The sequence below is a fragment of the Schistocerca nitens genome, chromosome 4 (assembly GCF_023898315.1).
Source record: "Schistocerca nitens isolate TAMUIC-IGC-003100 chromosome 4, iqSchNite1.1, whole genome shotgun sequence".
Lineage (NCBI taxonomy): Eukaryota > Metazoa > Arthropoda > Insecta > Orthoptera > Acrididae > Schistocerca > Schistocerca nitens.
The window spans coordinates 596,018,694-596,046,070 of record NC_064617.1 but is presented as its reverse complement, the minus strand read 5'-3'; the positions used below and the strand labels follow the sequence as shown (position 1 = coordinate 596,046,070).

The window sequence follows — 27,377 nt, the reverse complement described above, 5'->3', positions numbered from 1 at the left end:
CTCCAACATCAATCACAGCATGCCTTTCGGAGTATTGATGTGGAAGAAGACGGTCATACGCAGAGATCTGTGTGGGAGGAAGTAACGTGTTCCTTGAATCGTCTTGGGAATTTTAATAATAAACTTCCTCGCTCTTACTAAACGAAATTACAAGGAAACGTGCTCCTCTCCTTTGGAATTTTTTTCTATCTTCTGCATTACTGCAACCTGGTCAGAGTCCGAGTATTATTCAAAATTTGGAAATTCTGCACTAGTCGCCGATCGTCTCAGTCTGGCATAAATCGCGATGCTACTGTCACGCGGTTGCGGTTGTTTCTTAGTTGCAGGCAACACTTAACATTTCCGGACCGGAAATGTAATAAGTAGAAACTTCTTAACTTACAATTAGTAGCGATGGGAACTCCCCATCGCACCCCATCCAGATTTAGTGGTGAGAGGGCCAAGTGGATAGCCAGTCAAAAACTGAACACAGGTCAAGCATGAAGCATGAACCTAAGAAAAAAAAAAGGAAAATAGAATCAGTGAATACTCCAAGGAGAAGAAGTGCAATCAATATACAGCAGTCTGACAGATCAACGGCGCCGTGGTTAAGTGGTCACGGTGTTGGCCTGGCGAGCCGCGTTCAAACCTCCATCCTACCATTCCCCCCCTCCCACCTCTTCCGCCCACTGTTCGCTACACTCAAATTTCTTTCTGTCGTGATGAAACAGCCATTTGCAACAGCGAGGTGTAAGGAAGGAACCTATAATGATGGTTGATTCTGCACAACTATTTTATTAGCAACCGAAAGGAAGCGGCTTTCGAACGAGAACAGCAAAGGCTTGATGACAAGACGACAAGTCAAGCGAATGGTCCACTGCAAAACACGTCTGGTGTGTCATATGCGGCATTAGCGACAGTACATGTGTCATATGATAGGCATCTCTTATCGACGCACCTGATTTCCGCGACTGATAGGTGAGATATGCCTCCTTGCCCTTTCGTATGAAAGTGAATGTGATCACTAAGAAGAAAATTGATGAACATAATAGTTTGTCACATAAGCTGCACAAAATGAGCGCAACAGTTTCACAGTCACACAGTTTCTCTGTCCTCTGACAAAACATGTGTTTTTTAACGTTTTTGAAATTGCTTTCAGTTTTGAAAGTTTTGACTCTTGGATTCCTTTGTTGTAACATAGTTCACACCCTTTTATTTGTTGTTTTCATTTCCGTGAGACGTCTATGTGGTATCTCACCTGCTCTCACTAATCATCGCATTTACTTGCGACGGTAACACGTTCTTACCACATGGCTCATATTCTATAACGAATGTATACTATTACAACCACCAAGACTACAGAAAGAGAACAATCATTTCAATAACCGGACGGACAGTTCATAATATTGTGAAAAGAAAAGTAGATAAAAAGAAATGGCGTGGGAGAGCTTCGAACAGCGCTCGTCCCGTTTACAGTCCATCATCGTAGCCACTTGACTACGACGCCTCTGCTATTTAATGCTGCTTAAAATTGCACTTATTCAGCTTGGACCTTTCACTGTTTCTATTTTGCTTTTTTTCACAGTTCTTCCTGTTTTCATGCTTGATCTGTGATCAGTTTTCCACGGGCTATGCACTGGGCCACCTTACCACTAAATCTGAGAGGATGCGCGATGGGGAGTTTCCCTTGTAAGTACACAAAATTATCAAACTGGTACTCTGGCGTTTCCGAAATTTTCTGAGGCTCGCTCCCAATAGCCGTCCATCAGAGAGGATTCTGTACATTCACCGATTATCGTTTAAGCTCAAGCGAAAGCTGAGTCGGCCAGTGATCTCCGATGCACTCCGTAAAGGCCGACAGACAGCTGCAGTGAAGCACTTTTGTGACGTCGTATTATCATGTTTTGAACAATTCTGTTAAGAAAACTCTTTTACCTGATAACGTAGTGCCACTGATGGCGTCGCGTATGTTGTAACCTCCCGAGTAATTACATTGTTACGTCGTTAAGTTTCTGAGCTATCGTTAATTGGGCGAAGGTGGTACAATGTCCGTGGCGATTTTTCAAATCGGGAGGAAAGATGGAAGGTAAAATTTTGTTTGAAAGTGGAAAAAACATTCACAGAAATGTCTGAAGTTTTGAGGCAAACTTACGGAGATGATGATCTACGCGAATCGTAATGTTGTGAATGGTTCTCCATATTCGTCAATCGGCTGAAGATGATCATCAACCACCAAAGCATTCGATCTTAACAGGTGATGACCACGTTCAAAAAACAATATTCTGGATGGTACTCAACTGATCGTGCCATGAGACTGTCATCGAAAAATCGAACTAGTTACATTAAAGACCGAGGAGTATAGAGGCCACCAATCGAACATTTTCAGGAAATTCCTTGAACAAACTGACGGTGCTGAAACATTCATGCAAAGAATTATCATCATAGGAGACAGGTGCTACATTTACCATTACACAAACGTCTTGTCATCACGATGGATCAGCATTGCATCTCCACAAACTAAAAAAGTGTTAATGCCCCAGTACAGTGTCAAAGCGATGATCCCCTTTTTTTCGATGTCACTGGAATTGAACATTTAAAGCTATCGCCATTGCTATGAGGTTTTAAAATTCATAAAAATCGATGCTGTGGCAAGACAGCTCATGCTTTCTTTGCCACGATAAAGCGTCTTCCCCAGGTCCTCTCAGTTCATGAGTTTTCAGCCAAAAATCAAATTTTTGTCCCTTGCACCCTACTACTCAGACCTCACCAATTGTGGGCTTACCTTGTTTCAAAACTTTAAATTAGTATTGGTAGATTCCATTTGAACATCATTGATGATGTAAGGAAGGACATGTAAGTAAATTTCAGATCAAACTTTCCTGGATTGGCTGCCGAAGTGGAACCACCGCTGGGTCAAGTGTTTGACTAGAGGAAACACGGGCTAAACATCGATAATTTGAATAAAAATATTATTAGAAAAAGTTCCGTTATTTATTTATCAAGCCTCGTATATCCATATTTGGGTAACGACAAAGTGTTATTTTCTACCGAAGCGATCAGTTTCTACCCTTCTTGATGAGGTACTATATTTCTTAGCGGGTTGGACTTCTGCAGTAAGGTTGCTTCATGAATAAAAATCGTATTACGAATACACTTACAAAAACCAGTGAGGAAGGTTTTTGCAAGATGACCTATACCGTGCTGTGTTGTTTGTGATTGCGTCTTAACTGTATGGTGTCTCGTAACTGACAACGTAGGTGAGTCACTCAGGATACTTAAACAACGACAAATACGAATGACTGAACTTTGTTAGGTTACATTGCGTGTAACATTAAAAATTATTTACATTGAAGCTTGTAAGAGCAGTGATTAACATACGATTTCCATGTCGCTTTATAAAAGCGAGAATATGCACCGTTTTCCTAGTACTTACCTCTGGCTAGAGGAGACAGCATGAGGTAGTGGGTGCTGGCACCCCCGGCGCTCTCCCCAAAGATCGTGACGCTGCCAGGGTCCCCGCCAAACGCCTCAATATTCTCCTGAACCCATCTCAGAGCCAACACCTGGTCCTTAAGGCCATAATTCCCAGGAGAAATCTCATCTCCTGTACTTAAGAAACCTTCAACAACAAAATAAAATAGTATTTCATTGACAGAATCGTTGTAGCACAACGAATAAATACATGAAAAAATGGCATATAAAATCAAAACCATTAAACACTATGTTTCAGCGTACAAACAACTGACGTATCAAATTCTTAAATTTTTGAACGATAATGCTAATTTATTTTCTGTTAAATACTCGGAATTATTATACGAACTAAGAACAATGGCATCGTACCTATTGATATTCAGCACGTAATAGCACTAGAAAACTTTGTCTAATATCTTGTGTTACCTCCACCTTTTGTTGCTGTTTAAATGTTGGAATATTAGAAAGTCGTGCTGTGCTACGTACTGTACACAATACGTCGAACAAAACCTGAGAAATATGTACATACTTGGTGAGTTGCAAATGAGGAAAAATATCTGAGGATCGCATGCTGTTATGTGCAACAAGTAACGGACCGTTGTTAATTTACTATATTGCAGTGCGTGTGTTATTCCGAATTACGATGTAAAGTTCCTTCGAACATGCATTCATGTCCGAAGGAACAGACGCTACAGCGATTACAGCCGTCATCCAAAATACAACAAATGTCTTCGCAGCTGCGAATATGGATTACCGTTAGCTGTATAATGGAATGACGACAGTAAAAATTTGCGCCGGACCGCGACTTGGACCTGGATTTCCCGCTTGTCGCGAGCGATCGCCTTACCATTTGGCTAACCGAACACGATTCGCCGGCAGGCCCAAACATTTCATGTATTTCATGACAGCTATAGTCGCCGCAGTGCCTGTCGCCTTCACGCATACCCGAAGGAACTTCACATCATAATTCGGAATAACACAGGTACTGCAATATCGTATTTATCGGCGGACAATGGGCAAGCGACTTCCAAGTAAAATGTTTCTCCTGTACGGAATGTGCATAATGGATGGACGAATGCAGGATATAAACAGGTGGTTGATGATATGTAGAAATTTGGATCTGGCCGTGAGTCGTGCTGAGACAGTAAAATGGTATGGGGACCCCTCGCAATAAACGCGAAATCCGAGTTCGAGTCCTGGTCCGGCACGAATTTGCATTGTATTCATTCCATTACACAGCCGATGGTAGTCCAAAAACATACATTTCACATTTTAATTTTGCTCTTCTTGATGTATTGTGGTTCAAATGGCTCTGAGCACTATGGGACTCAACTGCTGTGGTCATAAGTCCCCTAGAACTTAGAACTACTTAAACCTAACTAACCTAAGGACAGCACACAACACCCAGCCATCACGAGGCAGAGAAAATCCCTGACCCCGCCGGGAATCGAACCCGGGAACCCGGGCGTGGGAAGCGAGAGATGTATTGTGTACATAGAACGAAATAAACGGTTAACCATTTAACGCTAATTCGACAGACCCTGCAATCACGACATATCAACCACCCACAGATGCATCGCATGGGTTGATTTATATCTGCCAGCGTTTGAAAGATACAAGAATGAACAAATTCCATCGCAGTGTTTGTGCAATTGTATCAGAGGTTATGAACTACATGTTGTCAGCTGTGACAGATTGTCCAGTCTCATGTCTTGGAATGTTAGTCCAGTAAACGGAAAGAGTGGTCACTGGCGGAAGGTAAAAGGCGGCGCGCATGATGTGTTTACAACATCACTGCGCTGTTCGCTCTAGCCGATACTCGCTGTTAATGAGTGTAGTGCAGTGTTACTGCTATGGTAAGTTTCAAAAACGAGGAATATGCCGACATCCACCTCACCTATGGGTTTGCAGATGGAAGAGCTGGCGTTGCAAGACAACTGTATCACGGCAGGTTTCCTAAACGTCGTCTCCCATCCGCAAAAATCAAATTTACTCTGTGAATAGGCACTTGATGGACTATCGTGCACGTGTACCAGGATGCAGTGGACGTCGCCGACCGTGACATACAGTGCGGCTGACGGAGAGAATTTGTTACAAACTGTTGCAGAGGACCGAAGAATAAGCACCAGGTCTCTCGCCACTGCGATCGGAATGTCGCAATCTACAGTTATGCGAGTACTGCAAGGAAATCATTACCATCCCTTTCGGTTGTGGAAGGAACAAGCACTGTCGCAGAGGCCTCAGATGGTTCAAATGGCTCTAAGCACTATGAGACTTAACATCTGAGGTCATCAGTCCCCTAGACTTAGAAACTACTTAAACCTAACTAACCTAAGTGCATCACACACATCCATGCCCGAGACAGGATTCGAACCTGCGACCGTAGCAGCAGCGCGGTTCCGGACTGAAACGCCTAGAACCGCTCGGCCACAACGCCGACCCATTCTGAGTCGTCAGAGGCACGACCAGTATTTTGATACGAACAAAACTATTCAACGACGAAGCCTATTTCACGAAGGAGAGTATAGAGAATTCACATAACTGGCACAAGTGGGCAGAAGAAAACCGCGACAGCACTGTGGTAAGAGGGTATCAATAACGATGTTGCGTCAAAATCTGTTGTGGTAGTATCTATCGGCATCTCGTAGGGCCACATGTGCTACTACCAACGCTGACAGGAGAGTGATATGGGCGTTATCTGGATGCTACGGAATTGTTGGAACACGCTAGTTTGGCTCCTAGTATGATGAAGCCCCCGCTCAGTTCAACGGCACAGTGCGACGCCACCTGGACAGTTCCTTCCATTCCCGACGGATTGGTAGTGGAGGCCTTATAGCACGGCCAGCTAGATCGTCAAACCTTAATCCACTGGATTTCTTTTTGTGGTGCCATCTGAAATCTGTGATTTGTGAAGGAGGGATTGGTGACGTCAACAAACTTCGACGTAGAATACAATAAGCCAGTGATACTATGTGAATAAATGCAAACATGATGGATCGTATTCAGCAATCGCTTCTGCGAAGAGTTGAACTTTGCCACACACACTGCGGCCGTCATTTCGAACAGTACTTATGAAACTCCGCTGCCGCTTCCAGCCATGAGTTTCTATGTAAGTTAGGATCTGTGCAGTTGTAGTGTATTCGTTTGGATTAACTGAGACATAATAGAGTAGTCGTATTTTGTATTCTGATTCTTTGTGCTCGTTCCTTAACACTAAATACAAACCAAATAGTAAAACATGTATAAACAGCAATACAGTTCCTCCCCACTTTCATTTCCCCTCGCCTTCTAATCGGCTGCGTCGACTACCTACAACTCTCGCATGGTGTGCGGTTTTCCCCTTGGCCAATGTAGGCGCACCCAAAAGCCCGCTACGCATTTCTCGATCTTACAACATTTAATTGCACTGCCATTTACCGTACAATCTGTATGTACCACAAAACATCCAACAACATGTGTTGATGACTACAAAAATTTGATAACCTCACGCTGATGACGATCTGAAGGTAGCAAATAACGAGTCAGTTGACGTCGCCTGGTACAGAGGGTACGGATACTGGAAAAATTATCTGGCTAAACTTTACCTTTTCTTCAAAACTAGACGTATTCGTCTTCACAGAGCTACAGATATCGTTACTTATTAAAAAAAAGAGTCCAAATTCAGTCTCCAGATTGCTTTCTTTCATTTCTATGTGACCAGTTTCGAGCCAGCTACCCATCTTCAGATAATTTGTTACAGCTACAGAGTAACTTGCCGAATGTGGAACTGAAAGTTCATTGGCATAACTCAGTGAAATTTCAGTTACACATTCGACAGGCTACTCTATAGTTGAACAAATCATCTGAAGATGGGTAGCTGGTTCGAAGCTGGTCATGTGGAAATAACGGAAAGAGATCTGGAGACTAAATTTGGACACTTTTTTCTTTTTTTACCCTTTTTATCTTGTGAAATATTTTTTCAAAGTCCATGAAATATACACTAACGGAAAAAAATCGCAATACCACAAAATAATTAATATGAAGTAATGAAATTTCGGGAATACGTTTGACTAGGTAACATATTTAAGGGATTAACATTACAAGAGCGCAGATTAACGTAAATGCGAGATAAGCCATTGCAAATGTGAAGTGCTTGTACATTAATAACCAACGTAACCGCCAGAATGTTGAATGCAAGCATGAAAATGTGAATGCATATGTTGTACAGGTGCCAGTTGTCAGTTTGTGGGATGGAATGCCATACATGTTGCACTTGGTCAGGGACGTTAACACTGGAGTTGTCGTCAAATGATGCCTCATATGTGCTCGAATGGAGACAGATCTGGTGGTCGAGAAGGCCAAGACAGCATGTCGAGACTCTGTAAAGAATGTCAGCTTACAACAGCGGTATGTGGGCGAGCGTTATCCTGTTGGAAAACAATCCTAGAATGCTGTTCATGGCCGGCCGAGATGGCCTAGAGGTTCTAGATACCACAGTCTGGAACCGCGCGACCGCTACAGGCGCAGGTTAGAATCCTGCCTCGGGCATGGGTGTGTGTGATGTCCTTAGGTTAGTTAGGTTTAAGTAGTTCTAAGTTCTAGGGGACTGATGACCTTAGAAGTTATGTCCCATGGTGCTCAGAGCCATTTGAGCCAATGCTGTTCATGAATGGCAGCACAACTAGTCGAATCACCCGATTGCGGTACAAATTTGCAGTTAGGTTGCGTAGAATAGCCACGAGAGTGCTCTTGCTGTCATACGAAATCGCACCCCAGACCATAACTCCAGATGTAGGCCTAGTGCGTCTAGGCCACTGATAGGTTGGTTGCAGGCCCTTAACTGGCCTCCTTCTAACCAACAGGCAGCCATTACTGGTACCGAGGCAGAACCAGCTTTTATCGGAAAACACAATAGACCTCCACACTACCCTCCAATGAGCCCTCGCTTGACACCACTGAAGTCACAAATGGAGGTGGTTTGGGGTCAGTGGAATGCACGCTACAGGGCATTTCGTTCGGAGCTGTCCTTGAAATAACGATTTGCAACAGTTTATTGTGTCACTGTGAAGCCAACTGCTGCTCAAATTGCTGATCTGATGCAGGTGTAATATGATGCGCCAGAGTCTTCCCTCTCGGTAGTACCCCATGACCGTCCGGAGACCAGTCTTCTTGCGACTGTACGTTCTCGTGACCACCGCTGCCAGCAAACCTGTACAGCGGCTACATTCCTGCCTAGTCTTTCTGCAATACCGCAGAAGGAACATTCAGCTTCTTGTAGCCCTTTTAAGTGACCTCGTTCAATCTCAGTGAGTGTTGATAATGGCATCTTTGTCGCCTTAAACGCATTGTGGACTAACATCAACTCACCACGTCCAATCTCAAAGGTAACTAACGCTCATGATACGGTGTACTTAAAGTAAACCTGATCTGCATTCTCATCGTGGCGCTGCTACTGCCATTCGTACGTGACTGGCTCGAAATTTGAAAATACATTTTTCATATGTAGAAAAACGCCTGTCAACTTTCGTTTATGCCACACATTTCCATCTTGGTGTTACGATTTTTTTCGTCAATGTATAACGTCACATCTAACGACCACGCGCGTACATCAGTGAAAGCGGTCCCCAGAATTACTGCTACAGCTGTCAATCTATCTTCTGTGCAACCCTCTCTTCAGTAGGTCCCATCATTTTTTCAAAATGCAATTGGGAGATCATCTTTTCTTCTTTCTATATTTCCACAGAACGCTTACTCGCCATTGTCGAGGATAGATGGTGACCGCGCCGCGCGGAGTGGCCGCGCAGTTTGAGGCGCCATGTCACGGATTGGGCGGCCCCTCCTGCCGGAGGTTCGAGTCCTCCCTCGGGCATGGGTGTGTATGTTGTTCTTAGCATAATTTAGTTTAAATAGTGTGTAAGCCTAGGGATGACCTCACCAGTTTGCTCCCTTAGGAATTCACACACAGTTGAACATTTAGATGGTGACTGCCTTCTCAGTAGAAATTGACGACCATTTATTTTTGAACGGACCAAGAACACGCCCAAACGATAAAGTCTGAAAGTCAAGGCACATACGTCACAGATGGCATAGCAGAAACAGAACTACTGCAGTCGCAGGAAAAATCAACCCAGTTTCAGAAAACCAGCGTTGATCCAAACGACGCTAACTGTTCGTAGTGTAATTCTGAGTTTTGCGTTATTAGTGTAGATGACATATTTCCACCATTGTGCTGCACAGTTCTGTCAGGTTGAGAATCAACAATTATCTACAGTTTTCCTAAGTCGACCTCAAATAGTAGATACTTACCAAGAGAGCCAATCCGATAGTTGATAGCAACAAGAACAATGTCGTGGTCCAAGAGATATCCGTATTCGTAAAATGTGGCTGCACCTCCCACGAAACCGCCGCCATGAATCCAGACCATGACAGGAAACAGTTCACTAGGTCTTATCTGAAAGAAGAGAGGGAACATAACGCCCTGCCTCGTTGTAGCTACACACTTACCAGTGATATAAACTGTTTAGTGGTCACCGTATGGTATTTAATGAGCATATAAGATAGTACATGCAGGAAGCCTAGACCACACACACTTTTAAGGAGGTGGTAAAATCTACTACTCACTACCGAGTCGTCGTATTGAAACTTGTGACTACTTAACAGCAAAGAGCCGAACTTCAAATATTTTGTAGCCAGCTCTAAACACGTACTTTCACCATAACAACAAGAAGATTAATGATAGTAAAATTAGTTTTCAGAACATCAGTAATATGTTTTTATACTCTTGCAATTCGTTGACTCCCAAAAGAAGCACGACTCGGTAGATAGACATCTCCTCTTCCTGACACTAACCAAGGTAGACAACAACTTCTTGAACCGTGTAAAAGGAACGCTTACCCATACGACGTCAAATGAAAAATTCAGAGGAAAACTAACACGAAACGAGTTCAGAAATGTTTTTTGACCAGGAGACGATCTATCACTCTTCAACTGCCTGCTGGAGAAAATTATTCGTGAATGAACGAAAATTCTAGAATGAAAACTGGCTGCAAAGAGGACGAGTTAGTAGCTAATTGTCTAGTCTTCACAGATGACATGACACTTTTAGCATTCAGTGTAGCAGAAGTTACTTACCTCCCTCAACAGTACAGAAGCTGAAACTGAGTAAAAATTGCCGTCAAAATGACTGAGTTAATAGCAATGATCAGAGATGCTCCGAACACGACCCCATTGGATTACACATTAATACAGAATAACAACTCCTTCATATACCTTGGAGAATGGATAATCCCGAAATTCCGTGAGGATTTGGCATTGAGCAATAGGTACGCTAAACTGGAGAGAGCTTATCATCTCTATAAGAAAGTTTACAGATCTAAATCCCTTTCCCTCAACTTAAAACTGCAACATTACATGACCGTAGTGAGACTTTCGGTAGTTTATGCCCCAGAACGCCTGAACGTGGTCAGAAAGGGATAAATCAGGAAATCAGATGCATACAAAGATTCCGAGAAATATCATGGGTCCCGCCAGAAAGGATGATGTATACAAAATAGAAACAATACGTTCGACGCACCGATGGTGTAGGGGTTAGCCGGCACGGTAGCTCAGCATGTTCGGTCAGAGGGCTGGCTGCTCTCTGTAATAAAAGACTGAGTGAATGGATCAACGATGAAATTGAACTGGTGTCATGGGACATCCGCTCCCAAACATATTCACCGAATAATAACGAACTAAAGAAGAAAAAAATGTGGTAGGGTCTATGACTAGTAATCAAAACGTCTTCAATCCCGGGTTCGAGACACGCCACCGCTTAAATTTTTATCAACAATCAGCATAGATGCCCGAAGACTTTCGGCAGAAGAAGTCACTCTCATTCTGCCAAAAGCCTCGTCAAAGAGAGCGGAGGATCGGACAGAGGTTGCATGGGGTCGTAATTAAAAAGAAAGGACTAATATTAATGAATAAATGCAATAATTTTAGTAGCTGTGTGACCAGTTACGAAGTCTCGTAACCGGTTGGCCCTGACTAGTATTAGCACGCAATCTGAGTGCATAAAATAAAAATAAAGAATGACAAGACATTTCCATTAACACAATTGATTAATTAAGTCCCCTGCAACTATAAAAGCTACGAAACAACAAAGCACAAATGTAACTGTTCTGTGTGTGATAGTGTGACTCAACGTACATGTATCTGGCTCGGTTCTTTCTCAATACGACAAAATATTTTAAACACCATTTACAATGAACTAATTTAATAACCAGAAATACTATAATTGCACATAGAAACCAGAATTACAAGTCTAATAAATGAACACGAGCCAGATGCTTTGTTGGCTGTACCTGTGAGCAAGAGGGATTGTTATTAAAGAAAACTGTAATACATTTTTACCTCGTTATATATTGACGAAAATATTCCATTACACCAGCATCATAAATCAAAAGCCCATCTCCTTTCTCAAATATATCTATACATTACACCAACCGAACAGCGTCTACTCTCTCGCCCAACAGAACAACAACAGCCCTCGACATCCTCTGAACTACTACTGCTCAGTGGAGGCGGCGGAATAATAATCTTTGGCGCAATCTCTGGCGCTGTGACTCAGTGAAGCCACCTTTCAAGGTTCAGGGCACTATCTTGTCCTTGGTGTGGGAAATTACCCCTAAGGGCGGTATAATCATCAATGATCACCGTCATGAGGATGTGGAAGGCAATGGAAACCACTTCATTAAAGACACGTAACGAGTATCCACAGAACATGTGGCCTGTAACTGAAGAAGTGTTATGATCATCTCTCTATTGGCAAAAGATTCCGGAGTAGTACCCCATTCGGATCTGCCAAGAGGGAGGTGACCATGATAAAAAGATTGAATAACCAATGAAATAACGTTTGGCGAGTCGGAGCGTGGAATGTCAGAAGCTTGAACGTGGTAGGAAAGCTACAAAAGTCTGAAAAGTGAAATGCAAAGGCTCTACCTAGATATAGCAGGGGTCAGTGAAGTGAAATGGAAACAAGGCAAGGATATCTGGTCGGATGAGTGTAGGGTGTACAACAGTATCAGAAAATGATATAACGGGAGTAGGATTCGTTATCAATAGGAGAGTAATGAAGAGAGTGTGTTACTGTGAACAGTTCAGTGATAGAGTTGTTCTTACTGACAACGCTAGTTCAGGTATACAAGCCGAATTCACAGGCTGAAGATGAAGAGATAGAGATAGTATATGACAGTATTGAAAGGGTAATACAGAAAGTAAAGGAAGATGAAAATCTAATCGTCATGGGAGTCTGGAATGCAGTTATAGGGGAAGGATTAGAAGAAATGGTTACAGGAGAATATGGGCTTTAGACATGGAACGAGAGAGGAGAAAGACTAATTGAGTTCTGTAATAAATTTCAGCTAATAATAGTGAATACTATGTTCAAGAATCACAAGAGGATGAGGTATACTTGCAAACGGCTGGTGACACGGGAAGATTTCAGTTAGGTTACATCATTGAGAGACAGAGATTCCGAAATGGGATACTGGATTGTAAGGCGTACCCACGAGCAGATATAGACTCAGATCGCGATGTAGTAATGATGAAGAGTAGGTTGAAGTTTAAGAGATTAGTCGGGAAGAATCCATACGCAGAGAAGTGGCATACGGAAGTACTAAGGGTGACGAGATACGCTTGACGTTCTCTAAGGCTATAGATACAGCCCTAAGGAATAGCTCGGTACACAGTACAGTTGAAGAGGAATGGACATCTCTAATAAGGGCAGTCACAGAACTCGTAAAGAAAAACATAGGTGCAAAGAAGGTAACCGCGAAGAAACCATAGGTAACAGAAGAAAAACTTCAGTTGATTGCTGAAAGAAGGAAGTACAAAAACGTTCAGAGAAATTCAGGAATACGGAAATACAAGTTACTGAGGAATAAAAGAAATAGGAAGCACGGGGAAGCTAAGATGAAATGGCTGCATGAAAAATGGGAAGAAATCGAAAAAGAAATGATTGTCGAAAGGACTGACTCAGCTTATAGGAAAGTCAAAACAAACTTCGGTGACATTAAAAGCGAGGGCGGTAACATTAACAGTGCAACGGGAATTCCACTGTTTAACGCAGAGGGCAGAGCAGATAGGTGGAAAGAGTGCATTGAAGGCATCTATGAGGGAGAAGATTTGTCTGCTGTAATAGAAGAAAAAACAGGAATCGATTTAGAAGAGATAAGGGATCCAGTATTAGAATCAAAATTGAAGAGAGCTTTGGAGAACTTAAGATCAAATAAGGCAGAAGGAATAGATAACATTCCATCAGAATTTCTAAAATCATTGGTGGGAGTGGCAACAAAAAGGCTATTCAAGTTAGCGTGTAGAATGTGAGTCTGGCGACATCCCATCCTACTTTCGGAAAAGTATCATCCACACAATTTCTAAGACTGCAAGAGCTGAAAAGTGCGAAATTATCACACAATTAGCTTAACGGCTCATGCATCCAAGTTGCTGACAAGAATAATATACAGAAGAATGGAAAAGAAAATTGAGTTGTGTTAAATATAACCAGTTTGGCTTTAGGAAAGGTAAAGGCACCAGAGAGGCAATTCTGATATTACGTTTGATAATGGAAGCAAGAATAAATAGAGATCAAGACGTTCATAGGATTTGTCGACATGGAAAGCGTTCGACAGTGTAAAATGGTGCAAGTTGTTCGAGATTCTGAGGAAAATAGGGGTAAGCTATAGGGAGAGACGGGTAATATACAAGAGCCAAGAGAGGATAATAAGAATGGACGACCTAGAACGAAGCGCTCGGATTAAAAATGGTGTGAGACAGGGATGTAGTCTTTCACCCTACCGTTCAATCTGTACATTGAAGAAGCAATGATGGAAATAAAAGAAAGGTTTAGGAGTGGGATTAGAATTTTAGGTGAAAGAATATCAATGATACGATTCGGTGATGACATTGCTATCCTCAGTGAAAGTGAAGAAGAATTACATGATCTGCTGAATGGAATGAACGGTCTAATGAGTACAGAGTATGGATTGATAGTAAATCGAAAAAAGACGAAAATAATGGGAAGTAGTTAAAATGAGAATAGTGAGAAACTTAACATCAGGATTGACGGTCGTGATGTAGATGAAGCTAAGGAATTCTACTACCTAGGCAGCAAAATAATCAGTGATGGGCGGAGCAAGGAGGAGATCAAAAGCAGACTAGCACCGCAAAAGGGCATTCCTGGCAAAGAGAAATTTGCTAGTATCAAACATACGCCTTAATTTGAGGAAGAAATTTCTGAGAACGTACTTTTGGAGCACAGCATTGCATGCTAGTGAAACATGGACTGTGGAAAACCGAAACAGAAGAGACTCGAACCATTGGAGATGTGGTGTTACAGACGAATTTTGAAAATTAAATGGACTGACAAGGTAAGGAATGAGTAGGTTCTGCACAGAATCGGAAAGGAAAGGATTATGTGGAAAACACTGACAGAGAGTAGGAACAGCATGATAGGACAACTGTTAAGACAACAGGGAATGACTTCTATGGTACTAGAGGGAGCTGTAGAGGGCAAAAACCGTAGAGGAAAACAGAGTTTGGAATACATCCAGCAAATAATTGAGAACATAGGTTGCAAGTACTACTCTAGGATGAAGAGACTGACACAGGAGAGGAATTCGTGGCGGGCCACGTCAAACCAGTCAGAAGACTGATGACTCAAAAAAAAAAAAAGTTGAGAAGACTATTTAGGAAAGACCTTGAGCAACTAGAAACTGACCACACAGACATTCACAACAGAGATGAGAACAGAGTTATTATCAGAATATTATATTCTCTCTACTAACTAACAACAGTAAATGTACGTTTGGGTACTGGAGGGAAATGGGCTCAGGAATGGAAGAATACCGATAGCTTTGGGATGAGAGGTACTGGACTAGAAGGGAAAGATTGCCAGTTTTATGAGCTACGTGTTTCACTGTAGGCCCAAACGAATTATAGTAACAAACACATAATGGTCCTTTGTTATTTCTAGCCAGTAATTTCATTCACCCTTGTGCTAAAATATTAAAGCGCATATATCTCACTGCGACTTTAACTCATGTTACTGAAGCATTACCTCTCAAATATTCCCAAATAATAAATACTGGTTTTATATAAATCAAGACGGATGCATATAGTACATTTTATATGTGCAGAGACAATTGAATAATGCACTGACGCTTCCTGCCACCTCTCATGACGCATTCCAGCAAAAAGATTCATTATGGGCCTGTCATTAAGAACAATCCCGTTGTTAGTAAGCAAGAGGATTGGAGCGTTCCTCTCATTAAAGAGTCTCATCACCTTGTAATTATGACGGTTGCGAAACGTGGTACTATCGCCTCCACAAAATAAGAGATTGTTTGAGTTGTTGTAGTGCAAGTATAGAGCACACGATGGCGTTGTTGTTAGCACTCACAAGTCAACAATCATAGTTTCTCGGTAAGTAAATAGCAAAGAATATTTAAATTCATCAGAAAAACAACAGCAATAATATGTTACGTTAGTGAGCCATTTTGATCATACCTACCCCCGCATGTAGTTCATACTTCCAAGGAACTTTCATCTCCGTTAAATCATCCCTTACGTACTCAGTAACACTGAGATCTGCAACGTCGGAGCATTGAAGTAATCTCTTATCTCGAGCGCGTACATCAAACTCATCTGACATATTTCGGGAACAATGAGACGGACCATTTGCAACAATCCAACCGCTAAGCCGTTCGAATTTTGAAACTACCACTCCCTCTCAAACGCCAATAAACACACACTTTTGCCAGATGAGATTACTCATTAATATTCATCCTAACATGTATAACTATTGATTTCCAGTCGTTCCTGGGTTTCCAGCTGGTCCTTAATCGAAAGGATATTAACAGATAGCCCTTGCTGTGTTACGTGTTGCTACCATATTTTGTACTATTTTGTACAAAATAGCATTATAATAGGCGTGTCACTGTTAGCATTCAAGTAGTTAAGTTTTCACTGCACGTGAGAACAACTTCTTGAGTGTAATAGTGTTCGTACTTGGAGGAAACAATTACGAAATATTTTGTAATGAACGTCAACAAACGTTTTAGAAATACGTATGAAGCAACACGTAACTGAACGAATATTTAGGCGTTGTTAGAAGCTTCCCCATTCTCTATATCTGTGGATCAGTTCCCTGTTACGTTGCTGGCGTGCGTGTAACCAATACGGTCTGCGAACACTCATAGCCGAAGCGGAGAAAAAGCTTAATAGAAAGCCGTGCAACGGAGCAATGTAAGTGACGAGCATTTACAGAAAATTGGTGTTCGTAAAATAAATAATTTTGTTACCTTCTGTAGCACAAAACAATTCTATAGCATTTAATGACACGGCTATTTTAATCTTTGTATATTACAGATCGATTTGTCAACTTCGGAAGGATTTTTTTAAATGTAGTCTGGCGTATTATAGAACCGGAAGACCTACCTTACAGAAAAACAGTAATACATTTTGACACTGATTAAGTGTTACGTTTTCCCTCTATACGGAGTACCATATAGGGAGCAACATACCTGTGGCGTGAACACGTTGAGATACAGACAGTCCTCTGTCCCTGTTGGAGGCTCTAATGGGGACAACACGGACACCTGCGGACACCAAGCCCCAGGAGCTGTTGCATCGCGGATGTGCTCCCATCCATCTGGAGGTTGAGGACTCTGTAATAAAATGACTTTATTCAATACTGTGTGCACTGACGTTCGCGTCTATCTGCAAATAATTAGGTAGCTAATAATCCTTTACAAACAATGCCTTTTTCACATATCCGTTTCTCTGAACCTCCACCAGTTCTTTTGATTGCAATTACACTTCAGTCTGCTGTTTACATTCTTTAATATGTATTCCCTCGATCCGCACCACACTTCCACGCAACGATGTTGTTTAATCCGTGACAAAGACGTGCTATCTGTTCAGCCGTTGCTTTTTCATTTGGTTGAAAGGCGAGCTTACGAAAATCGTACTACTTGAGACAAAGAGAATATTTCAAGGTTGATAGTCTATGTATTTGATTCTCCTTATTATTTGAATATTATTTTAAGTTTGCATATTGTTCCCGCAGACGTGACCGCATGTTCCAAGAAACAAGTTTATAAGCAGCAGAAACGGTAAGAGTCACTGCCTGGCAAATGTGGGCAGCTCGGCTGACAAGGAGCACATAAACCGTGCGAACTATCGATATCGACAAGCTTCTGTGTGCTAGTAACTTCTGTGAAAGGATAAGGTACACTTCATTTCTAATTTCGAAACAAATATGGGTCAGAGATCATCCACTCTGAACCACATGGAATCATCAAAACATTCGACAGTAATTTCAGCATAGGATTAAACGATAGGTACACTGACCTAGGTTACGACATCTACTAGGGGTGTCTTCATGAAAATTAAATGTTGCTCAGTCGTAAAATTACATTGCTAAAAAGCAATAGTCAGAATTTGGAGCAGCTATCCGTAGGCTCAAGTCAAAAGTAAAACAAACCGCTCTAGCCTTTGCCACGTGTGTCCAGCTGGAAACAACATCAGACTCTGATGTCGAAATCTAGGCCAATGTTCCTACCGTTTATCTGCAACCGGTTGGCTGTTTAATCCTATGTTGAAAATAGTACACGGTAGCTGAATAACAGCCATACTCAAAACTGATTCGACAATAAGCAAATTTTGAGCACACTATGGTGGCTCCTGAAGAGCAGCAACAGCCTTTTCAGTAGCTGCAGGGGCAATACTCTGGATAACTGACTGATCTCGCCTTGTAACATCACCCATCGCCTTGCTGTACAGGTACTGCGAACGGCTGAAAACAATGGGAAACTACAGCCGTAATTTTTCCCGAAGGCATGCAGTTCTATTGTATGGTTCGATGATGATGGCGTTCTCTTGGGTAAAATATTATGGACGGAAAATAGTCCCCATTCGGATCTCCGAGCGGAGATTACTCTGAAGCATGTCGTCATCACGAGGAACAAAACAGGCGTTCTACGGGTCGGAGCGTTCAATGTTAGATCCCTCAATTGGACAGAGGTTAGGAAATTTAGAAAGGAAAATGGGTAGGCTGAAGTTAGGTATAGTGGGAATTAAGTCTGGTGGCAGGAGGAACAGGACTTCTGGACAGCCGCATACCGGGTTATAAACACAAAATCAAATAAGGATAATGCAGGGGTAATTTTAATAATGAATAAGAAAACAGGAATGTGGGTAAGCTACCATGAGCAGCGTAGTGAGCGCATTATCGTAGCCAAGATAGACGTGAAGCCCTCACCTACCACAGTAGTACACGTATATATGCCAACTAATTCCAGAAATAATGAAACGATTGAAGAAACGTATGACGAGACAAAAGCAATCGGTTGGTAGGACATGTTTTGAGGCATCAAGGGATCACAAATTTAGCATTGGAGGGCAGCGTGGAGGGTAAAAATCGTAGAGGGAGACCAAGAGATGAATACACTAAGCAGATTCAGAAGGATGTACGTTGCAGTAGGTACTGGGAGATGAAGAAGCTTGCACAGGATAGAGTAGCATGGAGAGCTGTATCAAACCAGTCTCAGGACTGAAGACCACAACAATAACAGGGGACTGGAATTCAATAGTGGGAGAAGGAAACATAGTAGGTGAACATGGACTCGGGGAAAGGAATGAAAGAGGAAGCCAGCTGGCAGATTTTTGCACAGCGCATAATTTAATCATCGCTTACACTTGGTTTTAGAATCATGGAAGAAGGTTGCTTATGTGGAAAGAGCCTGGAGAAATTGGAAGGTTTCAGACTGATTATACAACGGTAAGACACAGATTTACGAACCAGACTTTAATTATAAGACATTTCCGGGTGCAGATGTGGGCCCTGACTTCGATTTATTGGTTATGAGCTGTATACTAAAACTGAAGAAATTGGAAAAAAGGGTAGGAAATGAAGGAGATGGGACCTTGATAACTGAATGAACCAATTTTCAGAGAGAGCACTAGGCAACAGTTGACTAGAACAGGGGAAAAGAAAACAGCAGAAGACGAATAGATAGCTTTGAGAGACGGAATAGTGAAGATCAAATAGGGAAAAAGATAAAGCCTAGTAGAAATTCTTGGATAACACAAGAGATACTGAATTTAATTGATGAACGGGGAAAATATAAAAATGCAGTACATGAAGGACGCGAAAGGGAATACAAACGTTTAAAGAATGAAATTGACAGGAAGCGCAAAATCCTAAGCAGGAATGACTAGAGCACGATGGTAATAATCTACACTACTGGCCATTAAAATTGCTACACCAAGAAGAAATGCAGATGATAAACGGGTATTCATTGGACAAATATATTATACTAGAACTGACATGTAATTACATTTTCACGCAATTTGGGTGCATAGATCCTGAGAAATCAGTACCCAGAACAAACACCTCTGGCCGTAATAACGGCCTTGATACGGCTGGGCATTGAGTCAAACAGAGCTTGGATGGCGAATACACGCTTCCAATGTGCGTTAACCGCGATGTCGCGAAACACGGATGCGACCATCATGATGCTGTAAACAGAACCTGGATTCATCCGAAAAAATGACGTTCTGCCATTCGTGCACCCAGGTTCGTCGTTGAGTACACCAACGCAGGCGCTCCTGTCTGTGATGCAGCGTCAAGGGTAACCGCAGCCATGGTCTCCGAGCTGATAGTCCATGCTGCTGCAAAAGTCGTCGAACTGTTCGTGCAGATGGTTATTGTCTTGCAAACGTCCCCATCTGTTGACTCAAGGATCGAGACGTGGCTGCACGATCCGTTACACCCATGCGGATAAGATGCCTGTCATCTCGACTGCTAGCGACGCGAGGCCGTTGGGATCCAGCACGGCGTTCCGTATTACCCTCCTGAACCCACCGATTCCATATTCTGCTAACAGTCACTGGATTTCGACCAACGTGAGCAGCAATGTCGCGATACGATAAACCGCAATCGCGATAGGCTACAATCCGACCTTTATCAAAGTCGGAAACGTGATGGTACGCATTTCTCCTCCTTACACGAGGCATCACAACAACGTTTCACCAGGCAACGCCGGTCAACCGCTGTTTGTGTATGAGAAATCGGTTGGAAACTTTCCTCATGTCAGCACGTTGTAGGTGTTGCCACGGGCACCAACCTTGTGTGAATGCTCTGAAAAGCTAATCATTTGCATATCACAGCATCTTCTTCCTGTCGGTTAAATTTCGAGTCTGTAGCACGTCATCTTCGTGGTGTAGCAATTTTAATGGCCAGTAGTGTAGAAGCATGTTTCACTACGAGAAAGATAGATGCTGAATACAGAAAAATTAAAGTGGTCTTTGGGGGAAAGAAAAGCTGCTGTACGAATAATAAGAGCTGAGATGGAAAACCAATCCTAAGCCATTAAGAGAAAGGATTATATAGAGGGCTATACAAGGAAAATAAACTTGATGGCAATATTATAGGAAGGGAAGTGTACAGAGATGAACTGGGGAGAGATCCGGAGACCCCGCTGGTCAGTGTTTCCCAAGCACGAATACAAGCAGTATGAACTCCTGCCCAGTGCGGGCAGACATTATCTTGCCGAAATGCAAGTCCAGGATGGCTTGTCTAGAAGGACAACAAAACGGGGTATAGAATAACGCCGACGTACCGCCGTGCTTTAAGGGTGCAGCAGAAAACGACCATTGGGGTTCTGCTATTAAATGAAATGACACCCCCAGATCATCACTCCTTGTTGTCAGGCCTTCCGGTGGGCAATAGTCAAGTTGGTATCCCAATGCTGTCCGAGACGTCTCCAGCAGCCTCTTCGGTCTGGAATCTCATTGACTGGATAGAACTGTCTTCAGTGATGAGTCCCGTTTCGAACAGAGCCCCGATGACCAGCAAAGAAGTGTCTAGAGATTCCCCAGACAGCGGTGAGATAACAATCTCACTGTCGCCCGCCATACGGCCCGACAACCAGAGGTGATGTTCTGGCGTGTCACTTCATTTCATAACAGAACCCCTCTGGTTGTCATCCCCACCACTCTTACAGGACAGGGGTACAGCTACGATATTCTATGCCCCGTTTTGTCGCCTTTTATGGGAAGCCTTCCTGGGCTTACATTTCAGCAAGGTAATGACTGCCCACATACAGCGAGAGTTTCTGCTGTTTGTCTTCGTGCTTGTGAAACCCTACATTGGCCAGCAAGATTACTGGATCTCTACCCGATTGAGAACGTTAGGAGCATTATGGGCAGAGCCTTCCAAACAGATTGGGATTTTGACGATCTAACGCGCCAGTTTGACAGAACTTGCCAAGACATTCTTCAGAAGGAGGCCCAACAGTTCTATCAATCAATGCCAAGTCAAATAACTGAATGGATAAGGGCCAGAAATGGACCAAGGCGTTACTGACTTGCTCATCTTGTGAAGCCCTTTCTGTTGAACCAATCACCCAGTTTTTCTGAAATTGTAATCATTTGTTTGTCTGCTCATCTACCGATTTCCATCCCATTCAGGTAACTCCTTCGCTGTGTGTCTCTTTTTTCTTATTCCCCGACCAATATGGAATGGAATGCAAAAATTGTTCATTTAATACACCGGCATTCCAGTGCATGGAAACCAGTGCAGAGCGAGCGGTTATAGCATCTACGTAGGAGGTAGTTCCGTTGCAGGACAGCAACTTCAGAGGTCGCGGTGGCAAACATATCTCACTGGATGCTTTTTGCCCAGTAGTTGAATCGGCAGTTCGTATCCTGTGATTGACGACTGTACACCGATCATCAAGAACGGGAGTTACCTCAGTTTCTAGACGTGGACCTGAATTAGAAATATCAATGGTTTTGTTCACTGGTACTGATGTGAGCTCAATTTACTTGCAGCCGTATACTTCGGTCACTACTACCCTTCTAGCTGTTCACAGTACTTGGTAATCTTGTACATGGTAATCTTGTACATGGTAATCTTCGTTTCCACACGTTGCGTGGTTAGCGACAGCCATCCACCTAGTATGCGTCAGGGTATGACGCAGATGTGGCGACAAGGAACTCAAACAACAGGATCAACCCTATTGTACCGAAATCAATGAATTATTTGCCTAAATCAGTGAATTTACGTTGAAATCTTAGAATTCTGGGTCGAAATTGGTGAGCTTTTCACAGAAATCATTGAATTTTGTGTCGAAGCCGGTGAATTTTGCGTTGAAATCAGTGAATTTTGCGTCAAAATCGGTTCTTATGAAATATCGTTTCAGAAGCTTGATACACCTTCTCACTCTAGTATATTCTCCACAAGTCTTTTCATCAACACATGACTGCGGCACCCTACATCCAAAAATATCCTGTTATTGTAGTGGGCAGCAGAAACATAAGCTGTCACTCTCTCTCTCTCTCTCTCTCTCTCTCCTGTTGTTTGAGTTCCCTCACTCTGTCATATTGCTGGACTAATTAATTAGTTAAATTGATGCCCTTTGTGTGTGAGCAGTTACTCTTTGATTCCTGTTGGTGGACAATAGAACTCGTATATTTGGTAGGATTTGATGCTGCAACTGTCCAGTTCCCACATCCTTCTGGATCGTTTTTCCCCTTGCTTCGTATTGGCAGATACTGGCACAGTTAGGTCGTGGTCGTTTGGTAGGAAGTCCATTACGTTGGAGGTAGCTGATAATTTCAAATTTCAGCTCACTTGCACGCTATGTCCTTAAACAATCTGCGGAGATGCTGGTTTAATGTGTGTCCTCATAGTACCACTATCGGAAACAATAAGCTGGTCAATCGGGAATTTGTCGTTGCAATTGGATTTTTAAATCACTGTATAATCCCCAAGTTGGTTCCCCCCACTACACCAGGATAAAGAGGGAGGGGGAAAGCGTCTACAACATGATAGTATAGTAACAACAATAAATAACACTTTAAGGCAGAGTCCACTGGACTGTACTAAGAAGCAGTAAACGCCACGCGCTTAAACCACGTTCCATGCTGTAGTAGTAGCTGTCACAATTAGATGTCGGAGACTGCTGGAACACTCATACATCCTGCACACTCGTATCCTGATATCCACAAACAGCACCCAAGCCAGAGGCCATGTATCGCTAGTTGATTCCTTCCGTGCTGACAGCTGCACACCCATCCCCCAGCATCCACATGCCCACCGTACTGAAAGCCCAGAGATCAGAGAGAGACTACCACCAAGCAGTCAACCAATCAATTTACATGGAGGGAATAATCATCCCATGCAAACACTTGTCACTCTGAATTTTCTCGTGCAACACACACACCCACCTCTGTCGCCACTCTACCAGCATACTGGTTAGTTCAATATTCAGCTATACAGAGATCACTGCAAAGGCCACCACCGGCGCTTGTCCCCATGGCTGCAAGCAAGAGCCAACCAGCCAGCATTTTTCTTTGTACCTGCTGCTCGCTACAGCCTTAAGCCGGAAATGTCAATTCGCTCTGGAAATATCAATATCCATATCCTTCTGATGACTGGACGTAACTTTCCACGTAAATTCTTCCATCCCCCTTATGACTATCAATGTGTTGAAATTGCAGTTTTCCACACCAAATTCATACCTCCATTATGGCTGGACATAGTCATTTTCTTTACACTTGTCTGAACTCAAACCACAGCACCTTTACACCCTAAAACATATTTTATAAGCCTGCTGATCCCAGAAAATCTACCACACCCCCTACTAAGATAAATACTTCGTCAATAACTGAATGATGATGGCACCAAACAATTTGAGCGAAAATTCCGGAATGGATGTTTTTCTTGCGAGTGGTACCAATGTGTTTTAGGAAGAGCAACCAGCTATTAAAAACACAATCACAACGACTATGTTGCTGTCACCCTGCAAAAAAAGCGGTGCTGGTTCTACATGAACACACAAGTATCGCTAATGATATCCATGTTAAAAACTGCACATGCTTTATAACTTGAGGTACGGTATTGCTTCCGAATGAAGTGGTCTTCCACACAAATACGATGACATTGAATATAGACAGTGTACTAACAGACTGAAAGTGTGACTGCGTGTCGCCAGTGGTGTAAGCTCGTAATAAAATCACCCTTCTCACCGAATGTAGAAAGAGATTCGGCAAAGGAACGTGGTATTATGCCGATATTTACAACTCCGTCATGCTGCTGCTAGATATTTCCCACGCCAACATATTTTATTTGTAATGCACTCTATCTCGATACCATGTAGACAGTATAACAGAGGTTCTGTAATGTATCCATGGGGTTATAGGCAATGGAGGTTGATGGTTGATTGAGAATGATCACACACAGCAGATGGTGTGCTATGTGAGAAATCACTTAAAAATGCAGTGTTAGAATGAAGTCGTAATAAATGTACAAAATCCTGTGACTAACACACTGGCTTTTCAGATCTGTAGTGTTACGCTTACTAGTAAAAATTCTGTCTGCAATTTGGAGCCGGCCGTGGTGGCCGAGCGGTTCTAGGCGTTACAGTCTGGAACCGCGCGACCGCTACGGCCGCAGGTTCGAATCCTGCCTCGGGCATGGATGTGTGAGATGTCCTTAGGTTAGTTAGGTTTCAGTAGTTCTAAGTTCTAAGGGACTGATGACCACAGCAGTTAAATCCCATAGTGCTCAGAGCCATTTGCACCATTTTGCAATTTGGAATCAAGTCTTTCCATTGAACCACACACTTGTGTTGGATTCTGTGGAGATGTCTTTTATGATTACAGCCACTGGTGAATCATAATTGTTGCACTTCCATATCTCGAAATGAGTGACTTTTTTCGAACCTATCTGCTAAGGACCCCATACAGCAAAAACCCCAGCATGTTGTTAAACAGTCTCTCTGCATCTTGTAACTGTTCCTTAGTCTCTGCCCCGCCCTCCCTGCATCTTTGTCCATGTGATCGTTCCAATTTAAGTCGGAACTGAGCAGAAGTTGTGGAGCGCTATACCTACCACCTTCTGCATCCCATAGAGAAAGAGGTGAGCTGAGCTAATGCGATAGTACCTGTTACGCCCATTCTCTCGAAATGGGAACATGTTGTCGTAGCTCCACCAGCTCCACCAACCGTGTGCAATGTGTAAGGCCAGCGCCAAACGAAGCTTTCTCCTGCAACATGAGGTAGTAGAAAAGACAGTACAAGCAGTTACAGTAGTGCTTCTTATTGGGAAAATTAGGAAGACTTCACATCATACGGGTACTGGAAGAAGGACGAGGATCTAGCTACTGCAATATGGTGTGTTTACTAAGTACATACAGGTACTTCAGTCTGAAGGAGATTTGCTTCTCTCAGGGTGGATTTATGTCTGTCGTCCAAACATTCTCTCTCTCCTCATTATTTTGTATCATCAAACAGAGAAAAACTATGAACTATGAAAGACTTCACTAACGTCACCTGGCGGAGAACTCTATAAGATATTACTGTGCCCCTCTCTTCAGATATATCGAAAACAAATACTGTCTGCACTCTGACATCGAGCTTATATGGCGATCCTATTAAATATGCAGGTATTGATCCACTGAAGCAGGTGGCCAGCGATCAAAGTAATTGCACTGACCCGCGTAAAGTTTCGTCACCTATACTGTAGGAGGACCATATTTCACATACCGTCGATCACGAGAAAGGGTTCCTATGTTGTTCTTTATAAGGAATTTGATACATCGTTTTTCTACCATAACACACCCAAGCTGTGTATGACAACAGTTTGTACAATGCCATACTTTTTATTTTTCCATCATGACTTCAAGGTCTGTGTCAGATGTTACACCAATATTAACACATTTCGATCCATTGCCTCTCATAGAAAGCTAAATATCGCATGTTGTAAACTGTTCTGCTCCCACAGCACACAGGATGGTTGAAGTAAAAGACAGAGGCGATGTTTCCTATTGACAAAAATGTGGAGGACATCGCAACATCTGAAAATTAGAACAGTTTGCGTCATTGTGAAGCGTTTCCAAACAGCTGTCCAAAGGTGACAATCTTTACATTTAATCTCATCTTCCAAAGTGACAGGGTAGCTGATGTCTCGGTTTTCCGTTTTCCGAAGAGACCCTGAGCATTCCTCATATTGTTGGTCCATATTGCTCCCAGGTATACAATCGCTATTTCTGTGCCCTAGGTGGTAGTCATCCTGGCCTCCAGGTCTTAGGCCCTGCGTCTTTCATTTTTATGACTTACAGTGCATAACTACATGTGGAACAAAGGAGTATTCTGCAGGACTTCGCATAGAGCACGGATAGTATGCACCAATCAATCTCACCAGTGGACATGTCACGAACCCTGTTGTATGGCCTACATGGGAAAACACAAACACTGCTTCTCAGTGTAGGAAGTAGCCATCAGCAGAGAGGAGGTGCAAAAATTACGTTCCTTAGCCGAAACAGTTTATAAATTCGGTAAGATTTTATTACGATTTGCCATCTCCCCCTATGTGGATGGCGTCACTAAGTATTCTCACATTCGTGGGATAAAGTCGGAGATTCAAAGCTCTAGCGCTCAGATCTCTGTTTCGAAACGAGCTACCCTTTCATTGAAGCTATAGCCTGGGCAAAACTCCACATTGCCTCTCTCTATGTTTCTCGTAACTCTTAATCTGTCTTTAACCAATCCTCCCCGCAACACTGTCTCTGATTTAATTTGAAAGTGACTAAAAGTAAGAGGGCACTACACCCACTGCAGTCGACGGCTCGTGAAGGAACAGAATGAGCTGAGTTCCACGTAATCAATGTACTTCGATATTTTGTTTTCGAAAAGAATGTAACATAGTTTCAAACTTGCACTGATCGGTGCAAGTGATACACAGATCGGTTTTCTCGTACCAATACTGTATCTGCCGTTCTGCAAAGACTGTTCCGTACCAATCTGACTCATATCACCCGCCCAACTAGACACGATCTCTCTAGATGCTTGCATACTGCAGAGTTTATCAGTCCTTATTGGTGCATAGTAGATACGAACCT

The 27,377-nt window shown here is 42.7% G+C and overlaps 1 protein-coding gene across 1 annotated transcript in view; it reads right to left on the bottom strand.

The window, feature by feature from the left end:
- LOC126251986 (fatty acyl-CoA hydrolase precursor, medium chain-like) overlaps positions 1 to 27,377 on the bottom strand; it is a 94,371-nt gene that overhangs the window by 58,056 nt on the left and 8,938 nt on the right. The window contains exons 2-4 of the mRNA XM_049952761.1: positions 16,992 to 17,135; positions 9,736 to 9,880; positions 3,413 to 3,598 (exon numbers count right to left, since the gene is read on the bottom strand). Coding sequence (XP_049808718.1) covers positions 3,413 to 3,598; positions 9,736 to 9,880; positions 16,992 to 17,135 — 475 coding nt within the window. The remainder of the gene's footprint in view (positions 1 to 3,412; positions 3,599 to 9,735; positions 9,881 to 16,991; positions 17,136 to 27,377) is intronic.